The sequence below is a fragment of the Haplochromis burtoni genome, unplaced genomic scaffold (genome assembly GCF_018398535.1).
Source record: "Haplochromis burtoni strain Fernald_Lab_line unplaced genomic scaffold, NCSU_Asbu1 Contig_27, whole genome shotgun sequence".
NCBI lineage: Eukaryota > Metazoa > Chordata > Actinopteri > Cichliformes > Cichlidae > Haplochromis > Haplochromis burtoni.
The window spans coordinates 186697-208148 of NW_024582388.1; the positions used below are offsets into that span (position 1 = coordinate 186697).

At 38.8% G+C, this 21452-nt stretch overlaps 1 protein-coding gene across 5 annotated transcripts in view; it reads left to right on the forward strand.

Moving 5' to 3' along the window:
* The window catches only part of LOC102302399 (extended synaptotagmin-2-A), a 63385-nt gene extending 46662 nt beyond the window's left edge, over nt 1–16723 (forward strand). For 3 of the 5 annotated variants that reach the window (XM_042219033.1, XM_042219034.1, XM_005917985.3), the window contains exons 9-25: nt 1343–1463; nt 1603–1779; nt 2518–2600; nt 3442–3490; nt 3957–4046; nt 4175–4270; nt 5049–5150; nt 7704–7766; nt 9650–9724; nt 9988–10074; nt 10189–10338; nt 11047–11474; nt 11668–11766; nt 11844–11975; nt 12069–12174; nt 12408–12457; nt 13418–16723. In XM_042219033.1, coding sequence (XP_042074967.1) covers nt 1343–1463; nt 1603–1779; nt 2518–2600; nt 3442–3490; nt 3957–4046; nt 4175–4270; nt 5049–5150; nt 7704–7766; nt 9650–9724; nt 9988–10074; nt 10189–10338; nt 11047–11474; nt 11668–11766; nt 11844–11975; nt 12069–12174; nt 12408–12457; nt 13418–13463 — 1954 coding nt within the window. In that variant the 3' untranslated portion in view covers nt 13464–16723. The remainder of the gene's footprint in view (nt 1–1342; nt 1464–1602; nt 1780–2517; nt 2601–3441; nt 3491–3956; nt 4047–4174; nt 4271–5048; nt 5151–7703; nt 7767–9649; nt 9725–9987; nt 10075–10188; nt 10339–11046; nt 11475–11667; nt 11767–11843; nt 11976–12068; nt 12175–12407; nt 12458–13417) is intronic. The other 2 variants (XM_005917987.3, XM_005917989.3) reach the window with 2 other exon arrangements.
* The last annotated feature ends 4729 nt before the right edge of the window (nt 16724–21452 follow it).

Here is a 21452-nt window from a genome sequence, read left to right on the forward strand (position 1 = left end):
GGTGGTTTACTATTTGTTGTCAGCAGAGAAACACTGTGGTTTCCAAATAACTCCACCCTGTGAAATGTAACTATCCTTGTTCAGCAAGTTCAAAGAAAGTGTGTGTGTGTTTGTGCACTTTTGTGTGTGCACGTGTGTGTGTGTGGTGATTGAGCTACAGACCTGTGATAGCCCCACCCACCTCTTCCTGTGCGTGAGGGCGCTCATATTTCCTCACTGAGTATTTGCATTTAGCCCCGAAACAGTAGGAAAACCTGAGGTCACCCCTAGCTGCTTCCTTTTTGAATAGCAGCATTAATGCCACACACACACAAACACACACACACAACGTTCAGTCTATTACCAAACCGAGCTCCTTTTATAGGGTTGATGGGATGTGTTGAAACTTCATTGAGTCTTTAAGCATGGGCCTGGCAGCAGAACTGCACCACTTAATCTCATCTGGAGACAGTTATGTAGTTAAGCAAGCAGCTCAGGAATCAGCGTGTCGACACTAAAATCAAGTTTGCGCTGATGTGAAATCCCAGAGTAAAGCTGACCCAGAATCAGCTGCTCCAGAGGATTAAGTCATCCCTTCTGAAAGCAGCCGATGCTGTTCCTTACACAGGATGCTGCTGCCACCTAGAGGAAAGAGGTCAAATATCAAAGGATGATCCATACACAGTATTTAGTTTGCTGTCAAATAGAGATCATTTTGGCTTAATACAGAGGAGGTGATTGAACTTTTCCTATTCAGAAATTCAATAAGAACATGATTCCTCCAGAAACGGTGTCTTGATTACTCCTGTCTTAGAACAGTTTTACCTGGAGGTAGTTGCCGCCAAACAAATAGTTCCTGCCAAGCAGTTGCAGCTCAATCAGAAGGCAGAGCCTTTCTGTCTGCTTGCTTCTGCACAGGAAAGATGGTTGTTTGTCTTCTATTTATTTGTTAGCTTTTTTTGTCAGCTTTGCATCTGAGGATTACTTCAGAATTTATGTTCTTCATAAGTCAGTGTGCCGTGTGCTTCTTATGGGTGTGGCTCAGATATGTGACAAACTGTATGGTCACCTGACTCTGTCACATATACTTAGACATACCACAGCACTGAATCTGTACACAAACAACAGCTGGCATTTACTGCTGTCTCAGTATACTTGTTGGCTGTTTCCATTCTGGATGGGTAAAGATCTGTTTTTCAGCCACTAAATGCATTTCTGCAACCAGAGGGAAGCATGCCTGAGCACAGGGCCTCGCTTTGCACAGCTGGATATTTTAACACAATATAACATCAGTTTTAATAATTTCTTACATTTGTTCGTCATCTTCCCTCTCTCCTTCTCTCCCCATCCATCACTCTGTCAGTGGGTTATGTGACAATCTACTGCAGGACATCATCTACAGCTACCTGGTGCTGCCAAACCGCATCGACATCCCGCTAGTGTCAGAGGCCCAGATGGCTAGACTGCGCTTTCCCATTCCCAAGGTAACACAATGCAGCCAAGTAAATTATAGCTGCTAAAAAAATATATAAATAAATAAATTAAACGGGTGAATAAATCTGTAATTTGATGATTTCCTCAATGCTCTCAGAAGCTCTGATAATAATCTTTCTGTGTCCTCAGTGCATCCTGAGAATCCACTTCATCGAGGCTCAGGAACTGCTGCGTAAGGACAAGTTCCTGGGAGGGCTGGTCAAAGGGAAGTCGGATCCGTACGGAGTCATCAAGATTGGGACGGATCTCTATCAGAGCAAAGTCATCCACGACACCGTAAACCCAAAGTGGAACGAAGTTTATGAGGTAAGCTTCAGAAGACGCTGCACGGAGTCACTGGTGACAAGATTAGAGTGTAATATTGTCCGATATCTTTTTTGTTTTGTAGGGTTGTTGTAACATATAACAGTATTTAATATCAAGGTTTTTTTTCAATCTCCTGATTCAGTTGAGTTTTTAATTAATAAAGGTAACATAATGGGTGCAAATTTTTGGCTAAGAAAGCTGTTTCTGCTGTATTTTCCATGTTATGCTGCCCCAACTGCACCATTAAAATACACAAACACATAACATGTAGTGACAAGATTTAATATTTAATTTTTAGATTTTAAAGAAACTAAAAATCAAGACTAAATGATGGGTTGGGGTTTTTTTTGTTCTGTGCTTTAATATTTTGATCAAAAAAGAGACCAAAGATAAATCTGTCCATGAGTTTGTTTTTTAGGATGTGATTTAAATATTTATCATGTTCATCTGGTTTGATTTGTGAGCCACCGAAACATATTTTATTTATCTGTTCCCTTCCCTTTGTCTTTGTGGAAGAGGTGAATGAGCAATAATGAGGAATAAATGTTTCTCCTGACAGTAAGAAATTAGTAACTTCATCTAATTGGATGTAATCTGTTGTCTTGTTTTGATCTGGCACCAGCAGTGGACCTGCTCAGTACAAAGTCAATGTGTTTCCATGCAGTCTGCAGCCGCGCCTTCTTGTTTGTTTGTGTGTGTACTGTGTGTGCAGTATGTAGTAATGCAGTTTATTTTCAGGCCTTGGTGTATGATCACTCGGGGAGCAGTATGGAGATTGAACTGTTCGATGAAGACCCTGATCAGGACGACTTTCTGGGAAGGTAACGCTGCTTCTTAGGCTGGATTTTAGCTGAGTCACAGAAGACTGTTTTAAAACGACAGCTGTCATCCTGAATTTAGCGTTTTACTTTTATAATTACGTGATGGTTAAATAATTATTCATCTATCAAGTCAAATGCAAAAACAAATTCTTCTTTAGTGGCTAAAAATAAAAAAATAAAAGTGTGGTGCTTTTTCTGTTTTTCTAACTTCTTTTTTTAAGTATATTTGTTATTTTTGAGGATGCCACCTTGGCTCGGAGAAAGCATAATGTTTAGATATTTTCAGCTTTATTTACTGTAGTTGATGACTGGCGTTCTAAATTGAAACACGCAATTCATATTTAAAGAAAACTTCTTTAAAAAAATCTTATCAGTGTTTTTCTCACTAATTTTTACTGTTTGCTGTTTGATGTGATTCGTAACAGGTTTTCATCAAAGGACGAGGCCTCTGAAAGCAATCGCAGCTTTCAAGCCGAATCCTTGGTGGCGTTTAATGAAAGCAGCGCTGCGTGTCTGAATTTCATTTCCCACCAGACTTCATTATTGCGCAGCGTCAAGACACAGTGTGTCGTGTGCTGTGATGAGTCAGCTTCATTCTGAAACCCTCTGTGAAAATTTAATCAACAGAAGGCAAAAATAAGGAAATTCCATCAGCAGCTTATATTTATAACTAATTCATTTTTTTCCTGTAAAAAATCCAAACACCCAGACAGTCTTTGATAAATGTGAATTGCTGTTATTATTTAGGACTGGGCGTTTGGCAAAATGAGACATTTGAGGATATTACACTGCGATTTTAAATTTTATTTGTATTTAAATTCTTCATAACTTGTTTTTCCAGTCTTGCAATCAACATGGCCGAGCTCCAGAAGGAACAGAAGGTCGATGAGGTGTGTGCTGCATTCAATGCTTTTGGCACGCTGCTGGTTTAAAGTAACATTTCAGTCGTTTAATTATCCAGTTAGCAATTTTATTCACTTATCACATTAGACTTTAATGCTGTTTTCTTGTTTCTGCACATGCAAGTGGAAACTCTTGGATTTTTCTTTTGCACTTTGTAATAATGTTATGTTTTTGTAAGTTTCAGTAGGACCCTGATGCACAGGCATATGATGTCATTTGTTGTGTTTTTGTTTGCTTTGCATTATCTGACATCACAATAGCCAGTCAAACTTAATGATGTCAAACAAATAGATTGAACTAGTGAATTTAAGTTGCATTTTTTTAAAATTAAGAATTATTTTTATAACTTGCATCATTTTAAGTAATTCAATAAAAAGTAAATGAGTGATGATATTTGCTGTAATTACAATTTTGCTCTTCCTGAAATATAACAACAACTTTTCTTCACTTCAGTGGTTTCCATTGGAAGATGTGACCACAGGGAAGTTACACCTCAAACTGGAGTGGCTGTCTCTGTTGTCCACCCCTGAAAGGCTGGACCAGGTACAGTCGCCAGAGGGAGCTTAAATCCAGCACTCCATTTACATTTTTAAACTCGCTATGTGAGATGTTGTCTTGCTTGGTTGGAACTTTAACTCTGCTTGAGCCTATCTTTGCGTTTTTCCTCCCAGGTGCTGTCGGGCATCAGAGCAGATCGCAGTCAAGCCAGTGACGGCCTCTCGTCTGCGGTGCTCATTCTCTTCCTGGATTCGGCCAGAAACCTTCCGGTGAGTCGACCCGGCCGAACGTCGCACTCATGAACGGCAGCAGCGTTAATTTACACAAATGATGATTATGTTGATATAGCTGCTCTGTTCATTGATCTAAGCGTGTTAAAGCTCAATGAACCAGTGTTTGCAGTGTTTGCTGAGCTCTTAGTTCTTCACTGGGATTTTGTTTTTTCTGCAGTCTCTGAGATCAGTTTTAATTTTTGCCTGTATCACTTCGGCCTCTTGCTTTTCTGCTTTCTGAACTTTTTTCTTGTTCTTCTCTCTGTCGTAATATCTGTTGTAATAACCTTAAGCTTTTCATATTTTTTGCAAGCATACAAGTAAAAATCAAGCTCTGAAAAGTTCATGTAAAAAGCTGAAGATTGAAAATTGCTTTGGAAGAGAAAAATTGTCTTTAAGTCAGAAGAGCAGAAGTGCTGCTCAGTACTGACTTCACCTCCAAAGCTCAGCAAAGAGTTTGAGGCGAATGGTTTATAATATTACTGAAGATCTCCATTAAAAAAAATAAACTACATTTTATATTCTAAACATATTCAGCATATTTCCTTAATGTGGTAGTTTTACTTTGTCGTCCTACATAGAGAATACCATTTCAAATTCCCTGTACGGTGGAAACATACATGAACTCACTCGCTGTTTGTGACAGGTGGTAAAAAGCTAACTCTGTTAAGAGCTGTTCATTTCTGATTTCTGTAGCACAGACCTGACCTTCCTCTTTTCATCCTCCTCTTCTCTGCTTTTCCTCTTGCTTCCTCACCTCCTCTTCCCTCTGAAGAGTGTCTTCGAGGGGAACTTGGGCTCTGGCTACTTAAAAGAGAGGCGCGCGTCGGGCCTCGTGTTTTGCGAGAACACGGCTTCTCTCTATCGGAGCCTATTTGTGAGTCCGCTGGCAGTTTTCTGCATCCTGCAGTGTGAGAATGGCATGATTAGAGAGCTTCCTTGTTTGTTTGCCTGATGAGCATGGATCCCTACGTGTGCTTGGGTTAGATTCCCTAATATAATTATTGTTTGTTAAATTGTTGTTGATTGGTTTGACTGATTCCAAAGCTGAGGAACATGAGAAAAAGGTTTGGCTGGAAGATGATCAAAACCACAATGATGGTTTACATTTAAGGCCTGTCAAAAGCATCCTTCCTCCACCATTATTGTGTATTACAAGATATTAGTGGTCTCGCAGAATGAGTAGACTTATGGTACATTGTTTCTACTAATCAGGTTTCATGTTCTCTTCACCGCAGCTAATTCAGTGTCTCAACGGCTCATTTCCTCCTAAGAAGTAAGCCATGCTGATGTTTTTCTGTTTGGCTGCCGACACAGATTCCATTTTATCAGAGCAATTGAGTTTTACTGTAAAAGGGTAAACAAATCAATACTGCTCTGTGGATACTGTTAAAAGCTATTCAGTCCTACTCTGTGTTCTGCAATGAGACAGCATAAAAAACAGAAAATAGTTTGAACCATTTCGATGTCGTCTTCTCGAACACATCAGACATCAAAAGTTTAAATTTAAGTTCATTTCAGTGCTCACAGACTTGATTTAGTCCAAAAACAGGGGCAAAGTTACTGATCTCAGTTGTTTTGAAGTGTGTAAGGAGGAAGGCATGCATTTTGACCACTGTGAGATTTTTAGGTTAGGGAGGGTGAATTCTCTGTGGATTGCTTCCCTCCATCCTTCCTGTTTAAGCCCATTGTGTGTTCAGGTTTTCCCCTTCCCATGTGCCCACTCACTTCAACTCTGACATCACAGGCCAGAGCTCCACAAAAACCTGAAGCCAGTGTGATTATTTTTAAAGTAATGCACAGACTGTGTAATGGTGAATGCTAAGATGGCATTTAATTTATAGTAGACATACGGGTCTCTTTTCAAGGAATGATAATGTGAAATGTGAGAAGCTTCTTTTCATATGTTCCTGCTGAATTCAATCTTTTATCAATACAATGTTTAGGTGTGGCTGTAAACGATTTTTATTTTGGGTCAGTCCGTTCGGTGAGGCCTGAGTGTTTTGGGGAGATCTGAAGATGGCGCACTCAGAGTAGCCTTTAGCTGAATCATCTCATTCATCTAACTATTGACTTGACTTCAAGGGTTTGCCTCAGGGGCCTCCTGTTTGAATTCGTGAGGCGTCTTTTATCGAATTGTTATAGATAGTGATGGACCTCGTTGGAAGAAATGGTTAATTATAGAATGAGGTATAAAAGATCTGAGAGGATAAACTTCAATGATCATAGGTTATCTGTCCTTGATATCAAGTATCTAACTGTTATTGCATACAAACAAAACTCAACAATAACCAGGTTTTATAAGAGTGACCAGTAAAGGTATCAGCATGTGTATATCTGTTAGTTTAAATGCCAGATAAGCTCACACCCCTTGAGGGTTGGCGGGTTAGGGTTAGGGGGCAGTTACATCAAAGCCATTTTATTCCTACTGAACCTTCATATTTCTAACCCAAGCTCATCCCAGGGCGTAACATATTCATTCTGTCCATGGTTGGGCTGTTAAAGTCTCTCACTAATTCCCAAAACCTGACGCATGAAGGCCCACCCTGAGCGTAAACGAGCCATCAACATGATGTTCGATGACAGCCTTACAGTAGCATGTACAGCTACCCTTCCTTTTCCCCAACAATGCTTCTTCTGTATAAATGAATTGGTTTCTGTCTTTGATGTAGTTGAAAGTTGAATAACAAGGATGCTACATTCTGTTTTGTTGCCATTTCACTCCTTTCTGTTCTTGCTCAACACTGAAACACTTTTCATTGGGTTTGCTGTCCATGGTCTTAATATCATTGTTTTCGTTCCATTTAGAAATCTTTATATTTGTTCCCCAATCATTACTATATCACAATTCATCTGACTTTCATTTTTCTCTGACACCCGTGTATTTTCTTGTCCATTGTATCCGCTGACTCTTATCTAATGCTGTGGTATTTTCACTAGAGTCCAATCAATGTGTTTTGGCTGATATTTTTGCATAATAAATGAACTGTAGATCTAAACATCTTTTAGAATCCTCAATATTTCATTAAAACAGAAAAAGACGTGAGTTTTTAATATCCAAACTATTTAATAGTGTCTAAAAGTAATGTTATATCAACTTGTTGTTGATATACAATGTTTTCATTCATCGCTGTATGTCAGCCTGAACTTGCTGTTGGTTGAGCTCTAGTTTTAACCTCATGTCACGGTTTAATTGGGGAATAACACTAACCATGTGATCATCCATGTTGTCTCTCTGTCTTTGTCACTGTGCGGTGCATCCCGATACATCTGGTGATGCCGATGGTGTTGATGTGCTGACACCAATCCTTCCTCCACCTCTTCCCGGCATGCTCCTCTTTTCCCAAATAACCTGGTGGTGTGTGTCTGTGTGTGTCTGTGTGTGCTGTTGTTCACTCTCTCCTTCCTTGTCCCTGTGGGAAAATCAAAGCGCAATCCGTTAGAGTTCAACCAAGCGGGGCTGAGGAAGGGCTCGGTCAGTAAGGCCATCAAGGTAATGCCACGGCAACCAAGCACACCCATCCCGATCAGACACTGAGAGGAAATAATATAAAGGAAATACAGTAACGCTTATGCACAATGTGACCAAAAGTATATGGACTCCAATGTTTTGTTTGAGAAAATTGTCTTAATTGTTGTGAAATAAACAAGAGCTTGTGGATGTTGGAGTGTCTGTTTTGGAAAGTTACAGATTTGGTTTCTCCGACTGTAGATGTTGATAAATTCGATGTCAGACATCGATTTGGGGGATTTCTAAACAATTTTTTTTTATGTATGTAGCTTTAAGGTTGAGGGCAATGTTATGCTGAATAAGTAGAAAAAATGAATGCTGCCATTAAGTTAAAGAGCGCCGTCTAGAATATCAAATGCTTAAGGCTCACGTTAGTCAAAATAGCATCGTTATATTACCTACGGTTATTTTTATTTGCCGTGTGGCTCTGTTCTGTAACCTCTGGGCATTTCTGCCCCTACATTTGGCAACCATAAAGTCAGGGACCCGAGCAGCAAGATCCCCTCACCCACAACAGTTTGACATTGAAATGTAAGAAATGGTGAAGCTGGAGATGAGGTGGGTTACAGAGTGGCTTGCAGAAGCAGCATAATGACAATTCACCATGAGAGAATTGCAAACCAGCTGAGCCATAAGCTGATGCAAGCTGGCACGTAGATTTACTTTTATTTAAATCACGCCATATCACATTGTTGCTTCAAGGCACTTTGTATTAGGAGATAAAACCTCAGTAATCAGATGAACAACCACTTGGTGACACCGGGAAGGAAAAACTCCCTTTTAACAGGAAGAGACCTGAGCACAGGGAGATGGGGCAAAGCTGCTCTACTGGGATTTCTGCTGAAACTCTGAAGATAAAGGGTGTCCACATACTTTTGGCCATGTAGTATATGAAGCAGTTAAGCACATTCAGGGAAAAACATCTAAAACTTAAAATACTGATCTGAGTAGTCTGAATTTGTTTCTCAGTTTCCCGTTGCTAGTTTTGCTACTGATAGTTATTTTGTAGTTCTTCTAAAAGTCAGAAGTCACAGCTGATTTGTGGCGATACCCTTTACCAATCCTGTGGATACTATTACTGATTTAGACACTCAAGACAACTTTTAGGGAAAGTTGTGGCAACCTTAAACAGTCAAGGAGTTTATTTGAAATGGTCAACCAAGCTCCAAGAATTGCATTTAAAATATTTACAGTGAGACTAACATGTCTGTTGTGATGGTTCACAGACCCACTATTAAGAGCTTTCACTGGAACTACTTTCGCCAGAAGAAAATAGTTCCTGTTTGAAGCGATTTGCAAAGAGGTCTGTGGGGATTTTCAGCAAAGACATGCTTCTTTTAAATATTTTAATGTTACTTTTATTGCTGTTCGCAGACTAAATAATAACATCAAACATCTAAAAATCTGTATTGTTGTATTAAAACTCATTAGGTCATGTTCGCATTAGGAAGTGCTGCTGTAGCATCCAGAGCAGCTTCACAACTGATCATGTTTCCTGTTTTTAAAACTCATTAACAAACTCCTCTCATCGTGTTTGTTGACTAAAACCGATTCTAACAGCGTTGTTGTCTGAGCTACAGTTGACATTTTTTTTGACTCTAATCTTTTCTTTTACAATGATCTGGTGTGGTTTCTACACTAACTGGTTCTGGGCACTTTTACCTGTTGTCCTTTTTTTCTTTAATTCCTTTCTTGAAAAGTCACAAAATGACACTGTGTGAGATAGAAATTAATTTAATCAGTGGAGTTCAGTGTCACTCCTTTTGTTTCAAACTGAAGTCCAAAGAAACACTCACTCTTGTTATCTATAATGCTAGCATACCCAGTCCAATATTATTACTGTTTGTTTGTTTGTCCTGCTGTAGTCTGGTAAGAAGGTGACCAGTGATCCCAGCCCGTTTGTCCAGTTCAGAGTGGGACACAAGTCCTACGAGAGTAAGGTGAGAGCACGTAAAATCCACATTTGGTTGATTTATTAATTTCCCAAGATGCCAATTATGAAAATTGCAGCTATTTTTTTGTACATAAAAGACTATAAATGAATTGAATCAAAGCTTTAATAAATGTAAATAAATGTACGTTCAGGCTGTGATTGGTTCACAGCACGTGAGCCCTGTACCTGTACACTTGCTTCTTGACTTTGAATGTATGATCCATCTTGGCTTAATACTTTCTTCTTCTCTTCCTTTCTGTCTGTTTCCAGACCAAGTATAAGACTCATGAACCGTTGTGGGAGGAAACCTTCACCTTCCTCATCCACAATCCCAAAGTCCAAGAGTTGGAGGTTGAGGTATGAAGACATTCAGCTGATTTTATAAACAGTTAAATGCTTATAAAATGGAATATATGAACTGTAACTTACATTATGCCTTAAAATAAAACTTCATCACACTTAATATTTCAGGTGAAGGATGAGAAGCACGATTGTTCACTGGGGACATTAACACTGCCCCTGACTCGCCTGCTGGAGGCAGAGGAGATGACGTTGAACCAGAGGTTCCCTCTGAGGAACTCTGGACCGAGCTGTACCCTCAAGATCAAAATGGCTCTGCGGGTAAAGGAGCAATGATTTTTTTCCTTAAGGATGATTTTTTCAGATCTGAAATGATCCAGGCCAATTCCCTTTGAAGCCATAAAGCTCGCCAGAGACGATGCAGGTCCCACTCTGTGACTTGAGAATTTGGGTTTCTAGAGATTCTGATGAAGAAACGCATGTGATGATAGGCTAGGGGAGAGTCTTTGTACATACTGCTCCACTACTATGACGATGCATCGCATTGCTTCTATAAAACATCAAAAATTCAAACTCTTGACCTTATGTAATTCAGTGAATCAAATTCAATGAGTATTTTCACATTACATGTCTTGCTTCTGCATCACTTATTTATAAAGTGTTATTGTTAATGACATTTTAACCTTTTCTGAGGAATCATTTCAACTATGTATGAGTAATGATTTGGATTTTGAATTTCAGCACACTTTCTGCAGAACAGAAGGCAGTGCCTGCACAGGCCTCTGTTTACCCTCATAGGAAAGCTTATCAGCAGTTCTCAAGTGAATGCTAACAGTACTGCTTAACTAAACAGAAGATTTGTAGGTATTTGTAGGTAAACTGACATAAAGATCCACTGACTAACTTTTCCCTAGAACTGAAACTCCTTCTCAAAACAAAAATATAGAAATGCCTTTTCCTAGGTTTGTTTTTTGTTGCTGTTTATGCCATTCAAAACTGTGAAAATAATTATTCTGATAATGATTTCAGGTGTTGAGTCTAGATAAGGGCACTTCAACAGCTTCAAACTCCACCCCGTCCTCAGTGCAGGTCCGCAAATCCGAGTCCTCCAACTCGACCCCACGGCCCTCTATCTCCTCAGAATCGCCCAAGCCTCCCACCTCTACCTCAGACATTCCCAGATCATCCTCCGTGTCAGCCAAGGAGATGCTGAACAGGCAGAAAGAAGCTAAGGACACTGTGAGGACCCAGCAAAGCATGGACTTTGGGCAGGATGGCAGTGTAGGTGGAGGAGGGAAGAGCTTGGCGGAGACTGGGAGAAGCACCTCAAACCTGGCCATCTCGGGCTCCCAGCAGTACCTGGCCAGTGGCAAGGAGCCAACTCCCAGCATTGCTTCAGACATCTCCAACCCTTACGCTGCTCAGGAGCTGCAGCAAAGACTCGAGCAGTTTCACAAGTATCTATCAGTCTTTATCAATAGTTCCTAATATTTTTACATCTTCTTATCATGATTTAAGGACATGTTGAACAACAAAGGCAGCTGTTTGGTTGGTGTATAAGTGTGTTTTGATAGTGTGCAACAACAAACCTAAGAGGTCATTACAGCTCAGGTATCGTGAGCATGTTTGATGTATTTTCTGTCTTCATAGTGGTTCAGGCCCCAGTCATTTCCCCCTGGGGGAGATCCAGCTGACGATCAGACACAGCTCCCAGAGAAACAAACTCATCGTAGCTGTTCACAGTTGCAGGTAATTAAAAAAAAATGGGGCTTTTCTTCCTCAGACACATTAGTGTTTTGACTCTTACCCTTTGTTGACTTCCTCAGAAACCTCATAGCTTTCACTGATCATGGCTCGGATCCTTACGTCCGGCTCTACCTGCTTCCCGACAAGCGGAGGTCAGGTCGAAGGAAAACTCCAACAGTCAAGAAAAACCTCAACCCGGTCTACGATGTGACGTGAGTCCACCCCTCTCACTTTTTTTTTTTTTCAGCCATTTGATAAGCAGAGCAAAGCTCATAAAAATTCACTGTGCCATTCTGCCTGTTTAGGTTTGAGTTCAGCGTTTCCCTCGTGGAGCTCCACAGGCGGAATCTAGATGTTGCCGTGAAGAACGGTGGAGGTCTGCTCTCCAAACACAAAGGCCTGCTTGGAAAGGTGCAGACATCTTTAATTTATTTATGTGTAACTGAAAAGCATTTCTTTAACACAATGAAGCCATCAGAGTGGAAATTTCGCTGGTTTTGAGAGAAGCCTCATTTTGTTAGACTTTGTCTAAATGTTCAAGTATTGCTGTTCTTTCTGCTTCTGGTGTCATATTTCTATGAAGTGCATCATTTTGACTGTATAAGAAAACTTTGTGGGTTTGTTTTTGTTTGTTTTTTAATCAGGTTATGGTGGAATTGACTCATGATCAGATCACCAAGGGTTGGACACAATGGTTAGTCGTTCATCTCGCTTCAAATCTATTTAAAACAAATACATTTTACTTTATTATGTCATATTGAGTTCATAGCATGGCTTGGAGAATAATGAGTTCAAATGTAAGTTTGCTTGTATATATATTTTTTTTGATTGAGTAGATTATCATGAAGTTATTTTTTACATTATATTTTTTGAAATTAATATTGTGAATGCATCAATAGCTTGGATTAGAGCTAGCCTTACCTAGAAACACATGTCACTTGAATATATAAAAAAGGCCTTTCTGTACTATTTATTTATTTAAGTTGTATTGGCCAGTCATTTTTGTGCAGACTCTTTAGAGGCTATTGGCTTTGCCAGTGGGCTATCGTCTAAAGCACAGGTGTCGAACTCCAGGCCTCGAGGGCCGGTGTCCTACAGGTTTTAGATGTTTCCTTGATCCAACACAGCTGATTTAAATGGATAAATTACCTCCTCAACATGTCTTGAAGTTCTCCAGAAGCCTGGTAATGAACTAATCATTTGATTCAGGTGTGTTGACCCAAGGTGATATCTAAAACCTGCAGGACACCGGCCCTCGAGGCCTGGAGTTCGACACCCCTGGTCTAAAGTCTGTGGATTACAAATGCATGTCTCTAGGCTTATTTACTGGATAAAATGGCCACTGTTGCTCATCCATCACTAGTTAGTGAAGACTTAGTTCTCAAGTGAAAGAAGATTAGTCAATTTTCTGCTTAAATATTGTGAGATTGATTTTGTAAAAAAGGCACAGACCTGAGGCCAAACATTCAATAAGCTGTATGACAGTAAACATCCATCAGTAGTTTATAAATCACTGGTATAAGGACAACAGTTGGAGAAAGGGCAAATGTGCCTGTAGTGGAGATAAATGAAAGCGATGTGACGTTAAAGGTTGCAAAAAGCTAGATTTCATGGATTATGAAGCAAACTCTAAACTACTTTTTCCCTCCTGCAGGTATGAGCTGAGCTCAGATGGCCTGGTCAAGTCCAACCAACTTTAAGTCGCCATCATTAGTATCGTCATCATATCACCACACTTCCACTTTATATTCACTTCACTTCCATCTCTACAGTACGATGTGTTTTCTAATAATTTTCATTATTTCTAACTGCAAGAAACAAACTGATTAAGAAAAGCAGCTTTTGACACTCATTTAATCACATCAGTCGCAAGGCAAACCTTCCCTTTAAGAAGTGAGTGATTGGCTAAAGGGAGTATATACATGTAGAGAACTATACTACGTTGTGTAGTGCTATGGAAACCTATATTCTATATTTAGAGAAGTGACTGTTTTTTTGTTGTCTTTCCACAAAGAATGATAGTGTACAAGTGTGTAAATAATGTACAGTGATGCTGGACAAATCAGAGTACAGGGGTGTATTGTAGAAGTGAGAAGGAGTCATGGTGTCTTACTTGGCCAAATGATTGTTTATAATTTTATTTCATTTGATTTAATTTTTATTTTTTAAATGCAAAAACATTCTGGACAGAGTCGCACCAAAGAGTGGAGTATTTTTATTATTTAGCACAGTTGGGGTTTTGGGTAACACAGCAATACACTGGCTTTATTTCACCGTAATAACGAGTGTGTGTGTGTGTGTGTGTGTGTGTGTGTGTGTGTGTGTGTGTGTGTGTGTGTGTGCGCAAAACCCAAGCAAAAATAATGATATGCACACACGTGTGTTGTTTTATTTGGTGGCATGTTTCTGGGTTTACATTGAAATAAGGCCATTATTAAGTGTTACCTGTTTGTTTTGTAAAAACTGAACATGAATATTGCACTTTTTTTTTCTTTGTTTGTTTTTTTTAAATCTGTTGATTATCATATTTACTCAGTGCAAACATCGCCAAAACTCATCTATAGACAAGTACAATTTTTTAAACCATAAGAGGTGGTTAAAAAAAATAGTGTTGAAAGTTCATGGAATAGTTTAACATTTTGATGAAAGTGTTTTACTCACAGGTCTCTGCAAGAAGATGTTTAGCTTAGCTTAGCTTAGCCTAGTTTAGCTTATCGTAGCTTAGCCTAGCTTAGCTTACTTTAACAATAAAGTTTGTGTGTCCTTTTGGGGGGGATTTCTTTCCTCACTGTTTGGGTTACGTTTAGTCACCACAACTACAGGTTTGCCCATTAAACCTGAACAAAAAAAATGCTGAACAAAACCAAGTAACTATTTGTAAAAAGTGTAGAGTGAGACCTATTTCACTCTCACTATTGGCCATGGCTGTTGAGTCAGTGCACAGATGCCAAACATCTCAATGCATACCCGAGACATCGGTGGTCTGGCATTATTCGACACCCTGGGAATGGAAATGGTCCAAATGACCTCAAAATGATCTTTTATTGTACCATAAGGTGCTGTGTTATATAAGTTATCTTTCCTTACAGATAATTTAGTGTTTTGAAATCAGTAACCTTATTAATAAACTAACAGCTGGCTAAAATAATTATTTACAGCAAAGTTGTGTGATGGGACTAAAGACCACATAGAGGAACCCCTTTTTTTTTTATTAGTGATAGCTGAACATCGGTAAAACTAATTAACAAGCCGTGTTTTGAAAGTTTAAGATGTTTTGGTTGCAGAGGGAGGCTCATCAGAAGACTAAGCTAAACTAAGCTAACTCATCTCGACAGTTGCTGGTTTTAAGTTTTACAGGGTTTTTTATTTTTCTCAAAATGTGTTACTATTCTATCATAAAACTGTATTTTAACAGAAGTGTTTTAAGGATCACCCACTCATCCTCCATGTACGTAAAGCCACTATGTGTAGAAGTGTAAATTGTCCACGGACAGTCTCCATTGGTCGTATGGAAAAAGACATAATGACAATCAATTTTGGGTTTTTTTGTTTTTAAACTTTTATTTACATTTTATGGTAGAAGCTTAACATTATAGTGAAAAATCCAAAAATTCTTTATGAGGAAACCTTAAATTATATAATTGTCTGGTTTGAGAAGAAGCCAGTGGTAGCCCCAGGATTTTTTTTTATTTTTTTTTGTTTCTTATTAATTTATTATTGTCCCCTGTTGACTTCCTGTTATATGTGTTGATAAAAAGCAGTAAAAGTCTTGTTTTTCCTGCATTGATATAATAAAGTAATTCATCATTCTCACTTCACTGATGCTCTTCTTTAACTGAAATTCTGTTAATGCTAGTTCTTTGTAACAAATGTTTTGGCTAGTGTTCATTTATGTCACCCGATTTCACAGGGATTACATATTGGAAGGCATCTACACATAGTGGCTTTAAAAATATTTGGCAACATGATTTTCTTCAGTGAAACAAATGTTTCTTTTAAAAATTTATTCGTAACACTCAGAGCAGGTTTTGTTGTTGTTGCGGTAGCATTCATATTTCCACTAGCATCAGCTGTTCAGTTTGTTTATGAATCCACTTAAGTCTTAACTCCGAATGCCATCTGAAGGAAGGTGCACAGACACGAGTTGAAAATGATCTTCTGTGGGTTTTTCTTCTATATCTTTTTAAATACAGTTTTGACTTTACAGCACACAATCCGAAGGGATTTATATCAGAAAGAAATGCAAAACAACCATAGCTTTTGTGTATGTGACCCGACGCAGCCAAAGAACAGCAGATTTTCTGTTGATAAAAGTTGGGGTAGTTTGACCTTGGATTCTCACAATATAACTTCTGGATATTTGCCTTGTGCTCACATCAAGCATTGACAAAGTATTTTACATTTATATATGTTAACTGCATTTTAATGTCTTGATGTTTTTTTTATTTGTGTTTCCCGTCTTGTCTGTAAAGCATCAGATTTGAAACCTGTGCCTCTGGGGTCAAGTTTGTCTTCTCCCATATGGAAGTAACATAACATAACTAAATGCTGGTTTTACATGTATTTTGTGTGTCCGGTAAAAATGACCCTTTTTTCTTTTCCTTTTTTTGTGTGTCATGCAACATAATTATAAATATTCTGTATGCAAGGGGAAAAATTCACAAGTAAACTATAGTATATGACATGTTAGTATTTTGAGACTTGTGTTACATTTGCTGTTAGAGAGAATGGGACTTTTCTTTTTCTCTTCTATTCCATATGGGCTGAAAAGCGATTTCACTTCTGTGTCTTCTTAATTTATCTCGTGCCTTAAAATGTACATGACCCAGAGATATTTACATGTTTGGAAAGAAGCAACAAATTGCTAAAACAGCTTCCTTGTTCCTGAATGTCTCCTAAATGTCTTTTAAAATTAATAAAGAGCTTTGGCTGGCTTATAGCAGCATGAAGCTGTACAGGACTGTGCTTTTTGTTGTCATTTTTAAGACTATAGATGTGTTTTTCTAGTGGATTTGCAGCTTTTGAGGAATTTCTGTGTAAACCTTACAATAATTTATTATGAGAAAATAAACAATAGTCATCTTTATATCTAATCTATTGATGGAAATTATTACGTATTATATGTATTATAGAATCTGCCTTTAATAAGATATCAAATGGAGTATTCAGGACGTGTTAGCCATTTTAATTTTTATAGGCAAAAATTACCTAAAAATTGCAAGTGCAATGCAATTAACATTAACATCTAAGGACAATAACAACAGATAACAGACAACAGTTACAATAATGGTGTATTTAGGAAATATAAAACAAGTGTTAAAACAAAGGACACTTTATCATTATCCAGTGGTGAGGTCATTTGCTTCTAAAGAATAGAGACCTTTGGCATAACTTAAACTTTCATTACCTGTAGGGATTCAATATGGGTAAAGATGAGGCCTTATAAATGAACAAAATCTGGCTAGAAGAAATACAACATTAACCAACAGATCTACTGTTTTTAACATGAATAATCTTGAACTCTACATCAGGTACAAATGGTAAATGGCCTGTATTTGTATAGCGCTTTTCTAGTCCCTAAGGACCCCAAAGCGCTTTACACAACCTGTCATCCACCCATTCACACACACATTCACACACTGGTGATGGCAGCTACATTGTAGCCACAGCCGCCCTGGGGCGCACTGACAGAGGCGAGGCTGCCGGACACTGGCGCCACCGGGCCCTCTGACCACCACCAGTAGGCAACGGGTGAAGTGTCTTGCCCAAGGACACAACAACCGAGACTTCCAAGCCGGGGCTCGAACCGGCAACCTTCCGATTACAAGGTGAACTCCCAACTCTTGAGCCACGATCGCCCAAATGGTTTATTGCTCACCCATTTGCCTTGTGCTCACAGTACTGATGGGTCCTCTAGGTCAGGGATGTCAAACATAAGGCCCAGGGGCCAGAATTGACCCAGTAAATCTGGTATCAGGTTATTTTTAAAATCACAATTTCACAGCCCACAATTACAGAAGAATCTTCAGTGCCATCTTAAATGTGCCTGTGTAGTATTTTAAAAGCAATTTTAATTTGTCGACTTGCCAGTTCTGCACAGACCAATTGTTTGAATGTATAACTGTCTTAAAACTGCAGCTCTTCTTGCCGTAGATACTTGTCTAACAGAAGTTAGCGCTGAGGTAAAGGGTTTTGCACTGTTACCTCACAGCAAGAAGGTCCTGAGTTCAATTCCACCATCAGCCCAGGGTCTTTAGTTTGCAAGTTCTCCCTGTGTTTGCGTTGGTTTTCTCCAGGTATTCTGGCTTCCTCCCACAGTCCAAAGACATGCAGTTAGTGAGAGTAGGTTAATTGGAAACACTAAATTGCCCATAGGTATGAATGGGAGAGTGAATTGTTGTCTGTGTCTATGTGTTAGCCTTGTGACCTGTCCAGGGTGTACCCTGCCTCTCACCCAAGACAGCTGGGATAGGCTCCAGCCCCCCATGACCCCAAAGCGGATGGATGGATATGAGGTTTTGAGGTGAAGAGCATAATTACAGTAGGGAGTCATTTAAAATGCTTTTGACCACAGAAGCCTGCTGTGTGTTTGATAACTGTTGTCATGTAACATTGAACTGTGTCATTACCAAACTGTTGCTGTGACACAAAAATGACAAAAGTTTGATTCAGGTTTGACGTGTACTGTGGATTTTAGATCAACTGTCACCAATAGAGTAAATTCCTTTAATACAGGAAAGTAAAGCTCACTTAGTAAAGTTTCACACACCCAACATAAAGTGCCAATCTCCTGCACTGCATTGCTCTCAGTAAACACTAGAGAATGCTGTTTTGCTTTATTTGTCTTGTAACTCATTTTACATTTTAAACAGGTTCTTGTGGTTTATTCTTAAATGTTTGTCAGAGGTCAGAAATAGATCTGTAGCCATGTTTTCCTTAAACATGTGCAAGATGTAAATAATAATCCACTACTTCGATATCTGTTCAGTGTAACTCAGAGTGTAAAAAGGCTGCTTTAGCTTACATTTGTTACTCTACATATGGCAGAAAAGAGTGAATTTCACCTTTAAAAAAATCCTTTTAATGGACAGAAAAATGTCATCCTGTTATTTTACAGGGAACAAACAGAGACGATAAAATTTGCTCCCAGTTTCATCTGTTTATAAAATGAATCATCCAAAGCTCTTAGATTTGCCGTGTAACCCACTGTGAAGTCATGGGGCCTGTGTCATAAAAACACCATACCCATCAGTGCTGCTTACGACATGGCATTTATCAGTGATAGTCTTTGTGTCCCATGAGGCTCTTGCAAGCTAATGCATGGGCTGTGTTATGTTGTTTGTTTTCAGTAGGTCTTAATATGAAAATTACAGTGTGAGAGGAAATTATGTTTTAAGTGAAAGGTGCTCCAATTATCCAATTATATAGGTGCTCCAATTATAGGCATCTTCTCTGTGGTTTTCAGTTTTATAAAGTTTTCAGGTTCTGCAGAAGATTGTCTGAATTTGTTCTTTATAAGGAGAAAATAAAATTATGCAATATGTGTTCAGACTGTGTGAAAGATTTTGCTGTCATTAAAATGAAAAATGAAGGGATTGCGTGATTTGTTTGTTTAATCATCCAAAAAATGGATTTAGGCTGGTAAGATATCACATTATTTACTTTCTGCTCAAAGATGCTGCACTTACAAGTGCTGCATTTTCCAGCCTTTCCAGCACTAACACAGCTATCCTGATACGTTTCTCTATGTGACCCTGAACACACCACAAAGTAGGAGGTCAAAGAGTTTGACAGAATCAGTCAGTGATTTGTGTGTGCTTGTGTCTCCATTTTGTTCCTGTCCTGAGTGTAAACGTCAGAGATGCTTCAGTATTTACCTACAGACTGATAAGGCCTCTGCAAGCACTGATTTGCTCTTCTAGATGGAAAAACCTGTGTGAATCGCACTCTGACCCACTTTGATTGCTCCTAGATATGCTGACACACACACACACACACACACACACACACACACACACACACACACACACACACACACAGTACAATTAATTTCATCAAGTTTGTCATAAATGACCTGAGCAGCAAGGTGGCAAAGGAGAAGCTTTTAATCTCTTCAGATAGTTCTGACTGGTTAAAACCAGTCACTCCAATCTTCCCATGGAGTGACATAAAACAGAAATGGTTGATGAAGATTCAATAGTTCTTTAAAAGGGATCTACTAGGATCATTTCTAGCCCATTTTATTTATTCCTGAGCCCTTGTAGAGTTGCTTTTTTCGCTGCTTAAAGTCCCTCATCCTCTTCATTGTCTGTCTGACGCAAGCTGTTTTAGCTCCTCTGCTTTTATGCCAACTTTCTTCTGACTGGCTGTTCCTGACAAACAGTAGGTTTGAACAATGAGTGATTGCTGGGGTTTTCTCTGTAGTAATGTAAGAGTATTTCCTTTGCAGTATAAAGCATCTTGAGGTGATTATTGTGTGGGTTGGCATTATGTGAATAAACTGCGTTGAACTAAGGCGCACTTCACTTCTCAAAACAATGTAGAAAAGTGTCGTTTAAAAGCAAATTAAACACTTTTTCAGTATTTTAATCATGTTCCCTTCACTTGGCAAATTCCTTTCACATCTGAAATGAAAATTATAGATTGAGATTGACTGAGGCTTGCTAATTCTTTTGGAAATGACTCCATGACCTAAATAGAATGTTAATTTATCAAGAGGAGTCATAGATGCTCATCCAAAATGTTTCTCTTGTGCACCCAACATCACACATTTCAGGTTCTTTGGCTCATTTCCCCCCCATGTCTATCCCCGGTTCTTCAAGTCTGACGTTTCTCGGTAGGTAGATATAAATAACGTCCCTTGTCCCATCTGCCTTCTACTCAAAAACGGGATTGTCTCCGACAGCACCTGAAGGCAGCGGTAGTGCTGAATCAGAGTTCCTTGTTAAATCATCAAGTCAGAAAAAAAACTGAATCTGGATATAGAGCGATGTAACCTTCAAAATAAAAGCTTTAAAGACGGTTGTGACGTAAAATTTGAACCTTGCAGTGACGGTTAAATACGTCTATGCGTATACATATAAAGCAAAATCATCAAAAATATATATATAAAAAAGTATTTTGATCAATTTGATCAATTTAAATGTTTTTTCCTAAATGCTCCAGACAGTCTACTATGCCTCCACTAGGGTGGATGTGCATATAGACAGCTGTTAGAGTGTTTATGTTTGCATCTGCATTTGTATATAAGCAAAAGGTGAGATAAATGTGCGCGATAACCATCTATCTATCTCCATGTAGTTTGTGTGTGTGTGTGTGTGTGTGCGTGTGTGTGTGTGGGGGGGGGCATGGCATGTAAATCAGGCGGGGTGGCAAAATGAAAGGCACTTCTTTACACATATGCAGGTGTTACATTCTGTAATATAATCTATATATGGTTAAAAGTATACACGTTTCATGAAACATTGCCTGTAATTTTTATTGGCTTAAACCCTAGCATAATTAAACATTTCATTCACAAAAAAATATGCGCAGTTTACTGACATTTTGTGTAAATTTAAGTATGTAACAATTTGATTACATACTTAAATTTACACAAAATGTCATTAAACTGCACTGTCGGTTCAGTCTTACTTGTAAAGTATTAATGAAAGCTTATTTTTTAAAAGAACACTATGCAAATTAAGGTG